This window comes from Epinephelus lanceolatus, chromosome 20 (genome assembly GCF_041903045.1).
Source record: "Epinephelus lanceolatus isolate andai-2023 chromosome 20, ASM4190304v1, whole genome shotgun sequence".
Taxonomy (NCBI): domain Eukaryota; kingdom Metazoa; phylum Chordata; class Actinopteri; order Perciformes; family Serranidae; genus Epinephelus; species Epinephelus lanceolatus.
Genome location: NC_135753.1, coordinates 7,978,838 through 7,995,278, shown reverse-complemented (window position 1 = coordinate 7,995,278; position 16,441 = coordinate 7,978,838). Strand labels below are relative to the sequence as shown.

Genomic DNA, 16,441 nt, shown 5'->3' with positions numbered 1-16,441 from the left:
GATTTGCATATTTAAATGGGGGCGTGGACAGGGAGGGGTCGGGTACTCCAACATGTGCGCTCAATTCCACGTTGATTGGGATGTACAAAGGAAATGTGCTTGGATTCATGTGTACGCACAGATTCATACATCTGGATATTTTTATGCGTACGACGTTTTCTGGATTTAAGCGTACGCCATGTTTCAGTAGGAAATCCACGCAAGTCTTTGTACATGTCCCACATTTGTGAAAGAAAAGCACAACACTTTTTGGGAAGGTCTGTGACTAAACCATCAAATCTGATAAAGGTTATTTAAATGCTGAGTCACAGCAAAAGAGGAATGGACTGGAATCATAAAAAAACATATCGTAACCCTAATTTCTGGGGGAAGACAACTCATTTTGATACAGCAGCTCCTCAACATACACATAAACAGTATGTATGTTTCTGGAGTAAACCAGCCCCCTATAGTGAGTACCAAAAATACCAAAATTGGACCTTGGACTTATTTTTTGGACTTTTATTTGAAATGCAATGCACAACATGTAACATTAACACATTAATAGTAATTGACTTTTTCAATGTTTGTCTCTGCCTTTTTCCTTCTTGTCTGTATTATATAATACAAATACATAAATAAAAATACACTTCAAAAAAGAAAAGTGCTTGAAATCTACAAAATAATAATAATAATAAATAATAATAATAAAATAATAAAAGAGAGGCAACCCTGCCTATGGTACAATGTATGCAATGTATGTAATCATCTTTGTATGGATACTCTGCAGATTATTCCTTCTACTTTAATCTATGTTGCCTCACCTTGAGAGTGGCAAATCTACTTTTATTACTTTTTAGTGTTCGACTCTCTCAAGCATCTCTTTCTCAACTGACATCACAGCCAGGTGCTGGAGTCTGCTTTGACCCATGGTCCTCCTCAGCCAGGTATGGAGCCAACGCAAGGCACTAAAAGACCTCTCACAGCTACAGCTGCTAACTGGTATTGTTAAGGCAACCTGAATAACAGCTTTCAGTGAATGCAGTGCCAGTGCTGACAAATGATCCTTGAAAATAATCAGCAAATACACTGAGGAGAATTTACTGAGTTTTGCCTTCAATCCCACTGCCGTAGGTGTGTTGATAGTGGAGAGGCACTCAGTGATGGCAGGGAAATTGTCAAGCACTGCAGTCACTGAACGAACCTGGCATGCCCAGCGTGTGTTTGACAACTGCACAAGTTCACTTCGCTCCAATCCTACTTTCTTCTGAGTGTCCACGAACTTATGATGGTTCACAAGTGAAACACTGAAGAAGGAATGGACACTTTCAAGCATGTTGACAAGCTCTGTGGCTTCAGAAACAGCTCTGCATGTGTGACATAGGACGAGATTCAACTCGTGCGTAGCAATGCACATATATCACCTCAGGGTGCTGCTTTTGAAAATGGGCTTGCACACCCCCAACTGCCCCACTCATGACAGCTGCTCCATCATAGGTCTGTGCCACACATTTCAACTGCTCAATTCCCTTCTCTTGCAATTGATTCTCAATAGCAGCGGCTATTGATGCAGCATCAACCTGTGGCATTTCTGTCAGGGCTAGGAACCTCTCTTTAACTGCGCCTTCCACAGACATATACCTCACACAGAGTGCCAACTGTTCCGTCTTTCCATCTCTGGCCTCATCAGCCATAATGGCATACATCTGTGATTCCCTCATCTCACTAACAATAGTTGCAGTTACCTCTTGTGAACATGGGGGTGTATACCTCTGCAAGAATGGATCAAACTTTCCCAAAAGTGTTATGCACTCTTGGAAATTCCCTTTATTGTCGCTCTCTTCTGTTTCATCATGACCTCGAAATGATATTCCTTGCTTCCCCAAGAAGCAGGTCACTGCCACAATACGTTCCAGGTACTCCCTTCTTTCACTAATTTCAGTGGCACTCGCTGCCTCTATCTGCTCTACAACATTGCCTTGTGACAGACTTGCTTTGTAGCTGTTCCAACAAACTACACTGTCCTTGTGTGACTGAGTGGTTTCATGTTTTTGAAACTTGCTCAATGCCTTTTGCCAGTTACTGACTCCATCATTCACTAATGCATCATATCTGAGGCTTTTGCCAAATACCCAACAAGCGAAGCAGAAAGCAGCATTTTTTCGAGAGAATATTCTAACCATTTAAAGCTTTTAAATGTAGTAGCTCAGTCCATAGGGACTTGGGTTGGGAACCGGAGGGTCGCCTGTTCGAGTCCCCTTCCGGACCAAAATATGGAGCGTGGACTGGTGGCTGGAGAGGTGCCAGTTCACCTCCTGGGCACTGCCGAGGTGCCCTTGAGCAAGGCACCGAACCCCCAACCGCTCAGGGCGCCTGACCAAAGGGCAGCCCCCTCACTCTGAGATCTCTCCACTTTGTGCATGTATAGGTCCTGCTTGTGCATGTGTGTGTCTTTCAGACCTGTGTGTAATTGACAAGCAAGAGTGAAAACATTGAATTTCCCCTCAGGGGGATTAATAAAGTGAATAAACTTAAACTCCTTCCCCTTTTTCATCTCTCCCTCTTTGGACACAAATAGATTGTATTCAACTAGATGAAAAATTACATAAATATGAAAAAATACTAATAAGAAGAATAAGAATACTAATAAATAAAGTCCTTTCTCTGCTCCCCTTTCTCTCTTTGTACTGCAACCAAAAGGCAAATAACCAAACAATGTGTTTTATATCTAATAAGAGATAAACTGATACATTGATCCAACTTACAACATCATTCTAGATAGACAGACCATTTGATCTTACCTGAACTTAGACTCACAAGTCAGTCTTTAGACGCTTTGCTTAACTAAAGACTGATGACTTTCTCCCTGATTTTGTGTTTAGATGGGCGGATACAATTTCAGAGTTTAAAAAAACTCCCTACGTTGCAGAACCAATAATAAATCCGCAGGGCGGTCCTTCGGTGGCTCGCTGAACTCTTGTGCTTGTAAACATAGTCCCACTAGAAACACGTGTAGCGGTACAAAATGGCTCAGCCGTGCTCGCAGAAAACGCCGTCAAAGTTAGTGGATGTTTATCGCGTTTGCTGTGACACATTCTCGCCAACTAAAAGAAACAAACATAATCTTTTACAAGACCAGGGGTCCGTTTCACAAAAGTAGGATTCAGACATCCAGGATAAGTAAGTAAGCCTGGCTCAACCAATCCAAAACAACAGAGTTCAGGCTTAATTGGTTCCACAAACGCCAAGCCAGGATAAGTAGACACGGATTCATCAAGCCAGGTGAAACTAATCCTGGATAAGTTGCAGCACATGGCTCCTTAAATAGACCCTGTAATTGATCACAGATTCACTGATTCACCATGGCATCACGTGCAGCATACTTCTCCCCATCGGAGCAGGACATAATTATGGAGGCCTACGAAGAGGTAAAAGAACAAATTAAAAAGAAAGGAAACACTGCCACCGCCATCAAACAAAGAGAGAAAGCATGGCAAAGTATTGCAGACCGCCTGAATGCGTATGTATTGCACAAACACACACTCACTACCCTGCTGAATCCATCACAATTACAATCCAAATAGTTAATTAACATTCCCAAAAACATAGTTATACTCTGATTATGAAACTGCGAGTGAAATGGACTGTAGATGTGAAATTATGTAAATGCAACTACATATTTGCTCCTCAGTTATTTCATTCACTATCTATGTGTGTGTGTGTGTGTTATTTATTTTGTCTTAATTAATTTATTATTCTTAGATTAAACATGACTGGGCCCAAACGAACTTGGCAACAAGTCAAGATCAAATATAAGAACATCCTGCAGAATGGTAAGTGACCTGACAAATACTATGCACGTGCGTACATTGTACCCAGAGGGTGCCTACTCACATATTGTCTGTACTTATAGCTGTTAAAAAAAAAACCCACAAGCAAGGCACGGGTGGTGGGTCACCACCAGCTGACCTCACCCCTGCAGAGGACAGAGCCCTGGAACTTAACAGAGGCAGGCCTGTGTTAGAGGGGATCCCTGGGGGGACAGAATCAAATATAAATCCCTCCCAGGAAGATGCCTCCCTCTTCATTAAAGGTACATTCTTCCATCTTTACATGGGACATAACCAACCATTCATATTGAATCCATTTGGACTATCTGACTCTGTTTTACCTTGCAGTATCTGGAAACACCATCTCACTGTTGGAGCCTCCAACAGTGGCGTCACCAATACCAGAGGATGATGATCCAGTGAGTCCTCCATCAAAGTCATACTGTAAGCCTGGCATGTCTCATCTGCTTGCTTTAATATGAATCCCTTTTAAATGTGATAGGGTGAAGGCACCAGTGGAGCAGCAGGAGCAGCAGATGAAGTCGATGAGGAGACTGTGTCTCTTGATTCAAGAAGGTTTGAGGTATCATGTCAAATGAAAGTACTCATTCAGTCTACAATGGTGAGAAGTCATCATCATCTGGAGCCCACACAAAATGTCATTTCTGTAACAGGACCCAGATGCTCTACAGGATGAAAGCCAGCCTTGCAACATAGTGAGTATTTATGGAAGTACATTCCCATCATGCAAAATTCCTGCTGTGCTGATTATTATGTGTTTACAGAACTCACAAGCTATCAGACAGCTGTATGCCACACATCTGAAACGGCAAATACAACTGGCCAATATGGACATTGAATACAAAAGAAGACAGATGGCAGACCTCTCCGTGGAGTCCGAAATTAAAAGGAGGAAACTGAGGAAACTGAACCTTGAAATAAAAAAACTTGAGCGGGAGGTGAGTTTCACCTTCAGTGTACACTGTATGCTGACTGTAACACAGACAATCTATTAATTATTATTCTCCTTTCCTCACCCAGCTTCAAGAAGAAGAATCTTAAATAAAAGATCAAAAGACCTTCTGTGGTGTTTGCTTGTTTAATTTGTGCACAGTTAGGTGGGATTGCAGATTGTATTCCACAGTCTGACATAATGCCTAGTGTCATCTCTATGGTAGCCCCAAGTGCTTTGATTGGTTAGAAGTCACACACCAAAGACTGGCTGTATTAAGACAAAAAGAAATGCACATAATGTACCTGAAATGCTATTTCCCAGATATCAAAACACTTTATGGCAGAAGTTGAGCAGTGTGAAGGTCAAACAGGGAGCATTTTAATCAATTATCTATTCTTTAAGGCAATAGGTATCCTGATAATTAGATAACCATTTGTAGCTTGTGAGAGTGCAAAGGTGTTCCTCATTAAATCTAGCGATCCAATAGCCTATATGAAGGCCCAAAATGGTGTGTTCCTTCCTGCTCAAACAATGGCGTGTCCATTCCTGCAAGAGGTTGTGGATGGAGAAGCTCTTGTGCTCAGGAGAGCCTTCAGGCGGGAGAGGGTCTTCAGGGACAGGGCGAACCCATTGGCCTTCCCTGATGACCACCTACACGAAAGATATAGGTTTTCTGCAGATGGCATCCGATATCTGTGCAGACTGCTGGGTCCCAGGATCCAACACCACACAGCACGGAGCCATGCGCTGAGTGTTGAGCAAATGGTGTGTGTGGCCTTGCGCTTCTTTGCAAGTGGGGGCTTCCTGTACTCAGTGGGGGATGCTGAAAACCTGGCCAAGGCCACAATTTGCCGTGTGGTGCGTAGTGTCTGTCTAGCCCTCAAATCACTATCAGGTGTCTTCATCTTCTTCCCTGGACACAGAAGACTCAGTGACATCAAAGAGGATTTTTATAGGATTGCAGGTAAGAGTACTGTAAGTACAAATTACAGGACAAGTGTTAAGTCATAGTAGGATACTTATTGCTTTGTGTTGCAAGTTTCCCCAATGTCATTGGTGCACTTGACTGCACCCATATCAGAATAAAATCCCCCTCAAGTGCCCATAAGGGAGATTTTGTGAACAGGAAATCCTTTCACAGCATTAATGTTCAGGTGAACATGACTTTATGACATTAATGAACATTGTACATTGCTTGTGATGTGCATTGAATGGTTTAATAGTCTACATCTTATAATTTCAGATGGTCTGCAATGCTGACTACCTGATCAGCAATGTTGTGGCAAAGTGGCCTGGCTCAGTCCATGACTCACGAATCTTTCGGTCCTCTGCAGTCTATCGGCGCCTGTCACAAGGTGAGCCACATGACCTCAATTAATAACCACTTTTAAAATCAAGGCTATGTCAAGAATGTCCCTCTATTGATAAGGCTGTGATGATGACATTTTGTATTCACAGGTGAATTCTCTGGTGTGCTGCTGGGGGACAGAGGCTATGCCTGCGAGCCTTTTTGCCTCACACCCTACGCAGACCCTCAGGAAGCACAGCGGGCATATAACGATGCCCATGCCAGGACAAGGGCTCGGATCGAGATGACCTTTGGCCTCCTGAAGGCACGCTTCCAGTGTCTGCACCATCTGAGACAGAGCATGCGATATTACTGTGGCCTGTGCTGTCCTCCACAATGTGGCCTGCCTGAGGAAGGAGAAGGCCCCCAGAGTGCCATCAGATGTGGACTGGGACAATCCGGCCATCTTCCTGGATGACGACAGTGGTCGGCTGATCAGGGACCAATACGTTTTGAATTATTTCAGTTAAAATGCATTCTGCACATTTAAGTTGAATATGGCCTGCAATAGCAGAGGAATTTGTGTTATTTTATATTAATTTGGCTTATTGTGCTGTGTACTGTGTGTATACAGGCCTGACATTTGTTCATTTGTTAAGTATGGATTTGTCCTGCATTTATTCCAGTGTGCAGACATGCAGGGTGTTTTATATACAGACCTTTGAGAATGTGTATTTATTCTTGTGATGAATAATATGCTTTGATTCAGTGCTTTCTATCTTGTAGAGCACTGTGTGACGTCACTTTTGAAAGGAACTGATGGATTACTTGCTTTGATTTATCCTATTCAATAAAGGAACATCATGTCATCATGTTACTGAATGGTGTGTATTTTTTTAATCATTTATTTACTCTGTGTGTGTGTGTGTGTGTGTGTATGTGTGTATATATATATATATATATATATATATATATATATATATATATATATATATATAATGAGAGAGATAGTCTAACTAAATTTTCTACTAAAATCATTTATCTAAAATGACTGCAATTAATGATCACAAATGTTTAAATAATGACAGTGGGTCTCGTTGAATGTGATAAGAATGTGTAGTGTGAAGTGGAATAAATATTAGTTTCCATTTGTGGTAGCTGCTAACTGAGATAAGGGATGAGATTAAATAAATCCTGGAACTTAGCCTGGTCTGGAGCAGGCTAGCTCCACAGAATAAATCTCCATGGTAACTTATGTCAAAACATATCCCACTTCCCCCTATCCTGCTTTTGTGAAACTGGATCAAGGATAAGTTGATCCAGGATAACCAAGATATCCCGGCTTAATCCCTTATCCTGGTTTTGTGAAACAGGCCCCATGACTCATCCGTCCGGCCGGACTATAGAGGGAATCGCCTTGTTGTTTACAAATACTTCCGGGTAGAAAACCAGCAGAGCTTTTAGCTATATATATAGCCTATATATCACATTTTTCACATCACTGTATCACCGTTTGGACTAATCCGATGTTTGTAAAGTCTATAAACACAATGATTGAATAAACATTACTATTTCTGTGTGCACGTTTAGCTGGGAAAACCGTTGGCTGTTAGCCCTGTTAGCCGTTAGCAGTGTCTGTAATAGATAATAACCCATTAAACGGTCCGTGAAAAAAATATCTTTTCCAGCGGATATCTCAGTTACAACATGATTGAGCTAGCAAAGCAGTTTTGTGTTGCTATGTGTGGTATTTATTCAGTTTTGGGAAATCACGATGTCTAGAAAGCATCAGTGGCTGCAGCTGACAGGGACAGCTAACAGCAGCAGCCAAGCTAACATCAGGACGTCATCTGTTAAAAGCCTCCCGTTGTCGGATACGACATGAAACTACTCCAGTTAGCTCAATAATGTTGTAACTAAGACATTCGCTGGAAAAAATATTTTCTTCATGGATGAGCACACGTTTGATAAAACGGAGTTAAATCTCTCGGCATCCATTTTCAAGCTCTCTGTGTGTTTGTTTCCTTGCAGACGAGAAAAGGGGGAGCGCACATTTCCGAGAAGGCGTGTCCTTTTAAAAAATGCAAGAGGCGTTGCTTTGTTGCCGGCCGTTTTCTCCGGTATGTTAAACACACTTTAGAAAGGAGTGTCCCCAGGCTATCAGAAGGCAGAGATCTCTGATTGTCTGGTGGCGAGACTAAGAGGCCGTTTACACGTCGCCGGCTATTTTCATAAACGGACATTTCACCGTCTCCGTTTTCAAAAAGATCTTCGTTTACACTTACCCGTGTATATATATATATATATATATATACACAAGAGCATGCCAAACCTGTAGGTGGCAGTGTAACGAGAAGCTCAAGCCTTCCATGTATCCATTGTCACCATAGCAACATAGGTCGCACTTTTTACACAGGCGCAAGTTCCGGCGCATACTGTGACGTCGCCTGCCTATAACTCCGTTTATCTCCGTTTATCTCAGTTTACATGCAAACGCGCAACCGGAGTTTTCCAAAATCTCCACTCTGGCCGGAGTTTTTAGAAAGACTCGTTTTCAGAGGAGAAATCTCCGTTTGCGTGTAAACGAAGGGCACAAACGAAGGAAGATGTCTCCGTTTATCAAAATCACCGTGTACGTGTAAACGGCCTCTAACCTGAACCTGGCTCTTTTTTCCTAAAAAACAATTGTATGTCCATGATGAGGCGGTCTCTCTGTCTGTACACACACACACACACACAAACAATAGAGTTATATAGAGTTATAATGGGCTGCTGTATTTTTGTTGTTAAAATATTCCGTTTCAACCAAGTACTGTATGGTTTTAACACTTTTCTAGCTTGTTAAAAAAGTACATACAGTAAAAAAATTTTTTAAAAAAATCTCTCAAATTTTAGGGGTGCTGGGATTCAATTTAGGGGTGATTCAGCAACCCCAAAAATGGGCTAGAAACGCCTATGCCTCTGAGCAGGACATAGTATCAATAGTACAGTACACAGGTTATTCATGTGCAGGTGTCTGTAAACAGAGAGAAAACACTGCTGCTCTGCATCAGAAACAGACATCGCTTTATGTGACGCTTCAGACACCTCATTTCTCTTAAAACATATTTCCTTGTTTCCTTTCTCCTCGCATGGTTTTCTTGCATTTCTCCATGCATCCCTGGTGGGAAGGACTAAGACACAAGAAAAAGACCAAGTGAGGGAAATGTGGATGCAATTTAAGAAACTAAGGATGCACTCCATGATTCTTGTGACTCCGTTATTTGTCCTGCATTGAGCTCTGCAATATAACCAGCCTGCTGCACCTTGTTAATGTCATTATTGTAAATGTTGGCCAACGCAGTTGGTTTTCTCAAGTTTTAGCTCAGATCTGCAGAGGAGGGGCATTACTGATTCAAGTGAAATATTCAGTTCAGGTGCACCCTTCTTTTTTAACAGGGTGCTTTCTTCTATTTGTATGTAGAGGTGGGAGAAATAATTGATTCTTAGGTGCATCGCGATGCAGAGGTGGACGATTCCGCATAGATTCACAAATGTCAATAATCATTTATTTAAATGTTCATTAATAACGTGATGTTGACAGAACGAAAGAGGCGGAACTCAGCTACAAGGGCAGTGCAGCGCCCAGTCTACAGCCCAGACATGCTAGAGTGACTTTTAATTCATCATCTAAATAATTACATTTGCAGGTGAATGTGAAGTATATTGTAAATACTGTTTAAACAATCACCCAGAGACGATCATTAATTAAGCAGTGTTAGCAGTAACATTAACAGCTGAGACTGGCTGACCAACACAGGCTGCAGCATTAACCAAATTAAAAGACCTCTGTGGCGGAGAAAAAAACTACTCAGTCTGTTTCATCTCATTCTTCCGCTCCTGGCATATCGCAAATAACAACACAGCCGACTCGGCTCGTGCTACTCTCACACATGCAGGAGACTATATGGTGCATTTAAATTAATTATTTCATTACTGCAGTTAACTTTTCAACATAAAAACTCTGCAGACCATTTAATTTTCTACGGCACATGAATAGCATACCGTTTCCGGTAACATATTGCAGTATGCAAACACTGGACCATACACCGGAATGTGTACATCACATAAATATCCCACAATGGGTAAGTGTGAGCAACCCCAGATGGATACAATCCATCTGACACTTCCATGTTCAAAATTCATCTGTTTATTTAATTAGGGATTATTACATATACAGTATACTATGTTAAAAAAAACATGTATTGAAATTTTAAGAATTGATGCATCGATAATCATTATCAAATTGTTGAGAGTCCCACCCTTAAGATCCACAAATGTCTTTTTGATCTACAAATATAAACTGGGTTCAGAAATACCTGTTTAAAAGTTAAAAATGTCAGAAAGATATTCACACATGCTTTTTACTTTCTTGTAAATTAATTAAATGTATTCAGATATTTTTTCATATGGGAAATTGGTCCATATATTTGCAGATCTGTTTTAAAATATCTATAGACTAATCCATGCCCATACAGTGCGTCTCTCAAAGCGGCAGGCTTTCATTCTTCATCTTGCCACTGCTGAGGTTGTGGATCATGGCGATCATAGTTGCATGTTTGTTGAGCTTCGTCTCCAGCTGATTCTTCTGCAGCTCCAAAGACGACACCTGCAAAATAGGAAACATCAAGGAAGGTTCAGTGAGGCTTCACTTTTTCAGTACATTGGCAGAAATGGTCTTCCATACAGTCTTGTTTGTTTGTTTTTTACTTTTAAACTATTTATTTTACAGTGTATATTATTTATATTATTTTTACATTAGCGTAGATTTAACAAAGCTCTTATTTTCTTGCTTTATATGTGTTTAAATGTGTTCTTTTTGTGTTCACACTGTGTTTTACTGCTACTGTGTATTATTTTCTTTATTCTGTTTAACTGATTGATAGTTTGTTTTTGATGGATGTTTTTGCCATGCTGCAAGCTAAACTTTCCTCAGAGTATAGCCTACAGATTGAATTTCCCCTGCTTCAAAGCAAACTAAAGGATCACTAGAAGTAAGGACCAACCATGTTTGGCAGGATTTATCTATAACTTTGGAGTGTTTTCTACCCGAATACTGGTCTGCAACATTTCCTTGATCATTTGATGGCTTCAGATAACAGATTTAAAATGCCTAAAAATATGAGTCATAAACTTTGTTTTAGAATTTGTTAGAAAACGAACAAAATCTAAACCTATACAGCAAAAAAAACAATAACACACTAATAACTGCAAGTGTGACCAGACTTTAGGACTTTTGATGCATCATTTCATGTTTCTAATGCAGCTTCATCACCTTGATGCTGAGATCCTTCCTGGCCTGCTCTGTCTTGTTCAGCTCCTCCCTCAAAACATCCACCATCTCCTCCAGATCTCTCTTCTCTTGATCCTTCTCCTTAACCTTCTCCTCCTTGGCCTGCAGTTCACCACGCAGACCTGACGGGAATGAGGCAAAGCATTTAGTGATGCAGACTAGGTGAATGAAGGGAATTCATGTCCTAGGATGCCTTCAAAAAATTTGCTCCCATTTCCCAGAAAAAAATGCCAGCAGAATTTAGCGTGTGTACTTGTGTACTAAAACAAAGACACAGTCTCCACAATGCAACCTCACTATCAAAGTCTGACCTTAAAACTTTGTGATTACAGTAATATAACTGGATCAACAAAGCCAGGCTTTGACTGGTGAAGGAGCTCACACACAAAGCTCTCAAAAAAACTAAAGCTTTCAAATATGTAAAGCTTTACCTCTTTCATGTTTCTCTATATCTCGTGCAAATTAAAGATCATGATCTCTGTTAATATGCAACTTTTGAAATAGTCAAAGTTTTTCACTGCTGGAAAGATGGTCTTTTCATAAAACTGGGTTGTCTATTAAAAACTGCTCTGCAGATGCAGGTTTTACGAGCTGAGTGATGATGACGTCAGACCAACCTGTGATCTCGCTGTTCTTCTGCTGTAGATTTGAACGGAGGGATCTGATCTCCTCATCTCTCTCCTCCAACACTGATGCCATCCTGACAAACACAGACAGAATTTAGAAAGTGTGCTGATGACTGAAGGGTCAGAGGTTTACTTCTTGCAGTATTCATGTACAAAGAAAGATGCAGAGATGAGATGCAGATGTGTGTGGATTACTTCTCATGCTGCAGCTGCAGTGCTTCGTGGTTCTTCCTCAGAGTGTCGTTCTGTTTGGTGAGTGCGATGTGAGCTGTCTGCAGCTCCTTGAGCAGTCGCTCGCTCTCGTTGAAGCTAAACAGGAGATCAACCTTTTACACACTTTAAAAAAAAACTTGCACACACATGATGCTAAAGCCTCAGGGAACCTTCAGTCCTCCAGTTTGTTTCCTACGGCTTGAAACTCAGTGGAACGTTTGACTGTTGGATGTTACATTTAGAGATCTCATAACTATGGTCAACATGTGATTATAGCATCTTTATTATTCTGAAGGCTGTGCCACGGTTCAACAGAGCCAGGCTCTCTCTGTCTGAGCAGGCCCAAAAAACACTAAAGCCTCAGTCAGAGATAACAGGCACCAGGAAAGTGGTTAAGTCAGGCTTTCTGCTTCAGGCTCTGTGCACGTTCCCACAAAATTAGTCAAATGATCCGTTCAGTGCATCATTTCCATTAAGTTGTGAGAGGAGTGCTTGCATTAATATTACTAATCATGTCAACTCATGGGGGATTATATTTATTTTATCACTATTTATATCTAAAGTGACAGCTGCTCATTCTACAGCTCGGAAACTTTAAACTTGATGCAGCAAATTTAAACTTCATACTAAACTTTAAACTAAATACCAATAGACTAATCAAGTTTGTCATCTGTGTTCTATCAGCAATAATATACCAGCGGTGTGAAGTGGAGTTCAGCAAATCAGGACCAAACATAAAACCTGGTCCTGACCAGGTTAGGTCTGCTGCATAAGTAACCACGGCGATCTAGCCAGGTTAAAAAAGAGCCAACTTTGTAGGGCAGAAAACTCTAGCTTTAGGCTCAACATACCTCGCTAAGACACTAATCTTGCTTTGTGGTACGCCCCTCTGATGGCATATGTTTTTATAAATTAAATAAAAACACTGAAAGGGAAATCCAGTGCAGTCTATTTGTTTCTTTTTAAACACCCCAAAACAGAAACTGAACCAGGTGAAGAGACTTTGGTGACTAAGGAGTCAAAACAAATTTGATCCCAGTCTTTGTAACTTTCTCTAAAAATTATGAGCTGTTTGTGCTGTTTGGCTCTGATGTTCCTAACACTTGAGAACACGCAAAGAGCTGAATTTAATCATTTTTTAGACTGTCCAAGACCAGCGGATACACTAAATTTAAACAGATCTGTTGTATCTATGCTGCCTCTGACCTGTGTAGCAGGGCATTGTAGGCTCCTTTGAGGGCCTGGTGTTCCTCCGAGTCCTTCTGAAGCCTGGCATTGTGCTGCAGCAGCTCCGCCATGTCAGTCTTAGAGCGCTCCACCTCTAGCACCTGGCCGCTCAGCTCGCCCTGCAGATCTTCACGACGACGCTCAGCCTCCTTTAGCAGGGAGCCTAGCTTACGGGCCTGCAGACAAAGACGCACAGAGAATAATTCCCATTTTGTGACAAGGCCAGTTGGAGTTGATTTGCTCTGGTAGCGGCATGCGCCAGTGACACTGACTTTTAGAAATGTACCAATCTGTTCCACTTCTTTTGAGCTTCTGTGATTTCGCCGTAATAATGCTCTGCTAGAGCCACATACAGCCAGCAAATAGTCTGGGGTTTTAACTGGTTCAATGTGTTCCTCCAGAGCTAAAGAATAGTCAGGCTTCACCTCTACAGCACCTATTATCAAAGTATGTTTGTCATTTTATCACTAAGAGTTGAATCACACACTGACATACAACTTGTAATGTTTTTCAGGGCGTTTTCTTTTGCAGGGCCGTTTTAATGACAGTGCTTGCCTCCCCAAATGCAAATGTTCCACCAAAAGAAGTTCACCCACGACACTACTTTGCAAGAGCACCGTCGCTGCATCTTTGTCTTGGCTCCGCCCAAGATGATTGTGATTGGTGAAAGAAACACTAACAATCTAGAGCATTTTTTGCTTTATAGCACAAAGATAATTGGTGGTTCCAGACCTTTCTCTAGGACAGACATAGCTGTGGAGATAGATCTGACTGTGCAAAATGAGCAAAAATGTTGCCAATTCATTTTCTGTCAGTTGTTTCAGCTCAGGACAAAAAATGCTGCACATTTAACTGAGGAACTTGAGGACAATAATAGTTCGTCGGACTAAAGTCTGATGTTTGTCTGTTACCAGCAATAACATCTATTCCTGTCTATCTCTGTAGCTGTGTGTGTGTGTGTGTGTGTGTGTGTGTGTGTGTGTGTGTGCGTGTGCAGCATGTGTTACCTCGGCCTCAGCTTGAGCTTGCTTGAAGCGATACTGAGCGATAAGACGTTCGGCCTCAAAAAGAGCCACAGCCTTTGCCTTCAACAAGTCCTGCAGACGACTCTCCTCAGACTGACGAGGAAATACAAAGATATTACTATTCAAACTCATCAGATTTTTAATTGTGTGTAATCCAGTTATATGCTTTAACAGACGACCCTCCAGCAGGAGAGGTAATACTTTACTCTAAAGACCTTAAAGCATCTACTGCAGTCTAATGTCTCTACCTTACAACACATCTTACCTTTGTGAATCCCATATTGTTTAGTTTTTCTAGACACTTTGTCAAAAAGGTGTTTGAGGCAATAGTTTTGTGCTGCTATTGTGTAAGATTAATTTATCTTTTAAGTCATTTTGTATTTGTATAAAATTTCATTGTTCCGTGTGTGGGAAAAAAAGAGGATGGAAAAAGAAAAACTACACATAGTACAATGCAAAAATACACTCAGTTGCAAAAACTCAAACTTGAATGCAATCATATACAACAGCAGCATAAACATCAGCCCCAAATGTTACCACAGACCTTAGTTCAAACTGAGGAAAGGCTTTACAAAGGCAGGACTTATGGCAAGTGTTCAGAACCAAAGCAGGATCACGACTCCCACTTTTTTTTAAACAACTGCATTTTCAAGTAAAATATTAAGCTTACATCCAGCAGTACTTGTCAAAATATAATCTCCTCTCTTCTGACAAACATACTCACCGCAAACACAGAGAGCTTCTGTTCGTAAACATCGATGATCTCGGACACATGTGAGTGATTAACCTGTTCCCGCAGCTATAAACAACAAAGAGAACATCAGTGATAAATGCTTTTCACACTGGAAGCAATAAGTTCATTGTAATAGTTTCAACATGCTATTTGTCACAATGACAAACTACTATGCTTTGTACATTTATGACATATTGTCACTGGCTGTGTGTCTTATTCTCTCAAACAATTTTATATGAATACTTGTTAGAAGAGCTAAAATGATCCAGTTATCTATTAGACATAATCTTAGTAAGAAAAAAGTATCTCCAAATGATCTTGCCAAACCCCAAGAAGGTCAAAACCCCAGGATTTGAACAACATCGCTAGACTACACTTTAAATTATGTTTTATTTCATGATGTTGACACATCCGACTGACATTTTGTTCCTCTTATTTATTTGTTCAAATGTCCACATTTACTGGCAACATTTGTGTAATTTAAGAAATTCAATTTTGCCTTCCTTCAGCAAGGTTAGCTTAGGTTTCCCAACTGAAGCAGCCCTAAATATATTTGGATCAACATAAATCTACAAAAGTCAAGAAAAACATATTTTGTTCCTCTACACATTTTAAATTAAAAGTTGAGAGGAGAATGCACACATACATTTCTGACCTCAAAGCATGACTTTTAGCCTCTATATCATCAGACTCTTTAAATGAAAATAAAGGCATAAATACATTTTATACTCTGCAATAGACATTTAAATGATGCTTTCATACAAAATGGGCTAATGTGCTAATAAATGCAACAAATTAAAGAAGCTAAAATACCAGATAGCGGTGAACAAGTGTAAGATTACCTCTAAGGTGTTCTGTATCGTCTCTGCCAGATTGTGGACGCTCTTGCTAGAGCCACTGGCAGAGTCCATTACACTGGAAGGTGGGAACTCCTGCACTGCAACATGTCTGACAGACAGCTCAGCCTCCTTCTGGCGATAGGCGTTGTTGGCGGCCATACTTTCACCCAGACTTTGGAAATATGGTTTGATTAAATAAGAGTGGAAACATTTCACAACGTACAATATATTCACATAATCAATTTTACCACCAAAATACATTAAGATTTTTGTATTAATTGTTATTAAACATGCAAAACACTAAAGCAGTCTATTATTGGCCAAGTTACCAATATACTGTGCCAATTTCTTTAGTAAACAGTAAAACCAGCTATAATATTGTAGTCTGCTACAA

At 40.7% G+C, this 16,441-nt stretch overlaps 1 protein-coding gene across 1 annotated transcript in view; it reads right to left on the bottom strand.

Moving 5' to 3' along the window:
• Positions 1–10,225: 10,225 nt before the first annotated feature.
• The window catches only part of cip2a (cellular inhibitor of PP2A), a 29,490-nt gene continuing 23,274 nt past the window's right edge, over positions 10,226–16,441 (bottom strand). Inside the window, exons 15-22 of the mRNA XM_078162700.1 lie at positions 16,051–16,219; positions 15,200–15,274; positions 14,458–14,568; positions 13,430–13,626; positions 12,206–12,319; positions 12,002–12,084; positions 11,367–11,506; positions 10,226–10,700 (exon numbers count right to left, since the gene is read on the bottom strand). Of these exons, the coding sequence (XP_078018826.1) occupies positions 10,578–10,700; positions 11,367–11,506; positions 12,002–12,084; positions 12,206–12,319; positions 13,430–13,626; positions 14,458–14,568; positions 15,200–15,274; positions 16,051–16,219 (1,012 nt within the window). The 3' untranslated portion in view covers positions 10,226–10,577. The remainder of the gene's footprint in view (positions 10,701–11,366; positions 11,507–12,001; positions 12,085–12,205; positions 12,320–13,429; positions 13,627–14,457; positions 14,569–15,199; positions 15,275–16,050; positions 16,220–16,441) is intronic.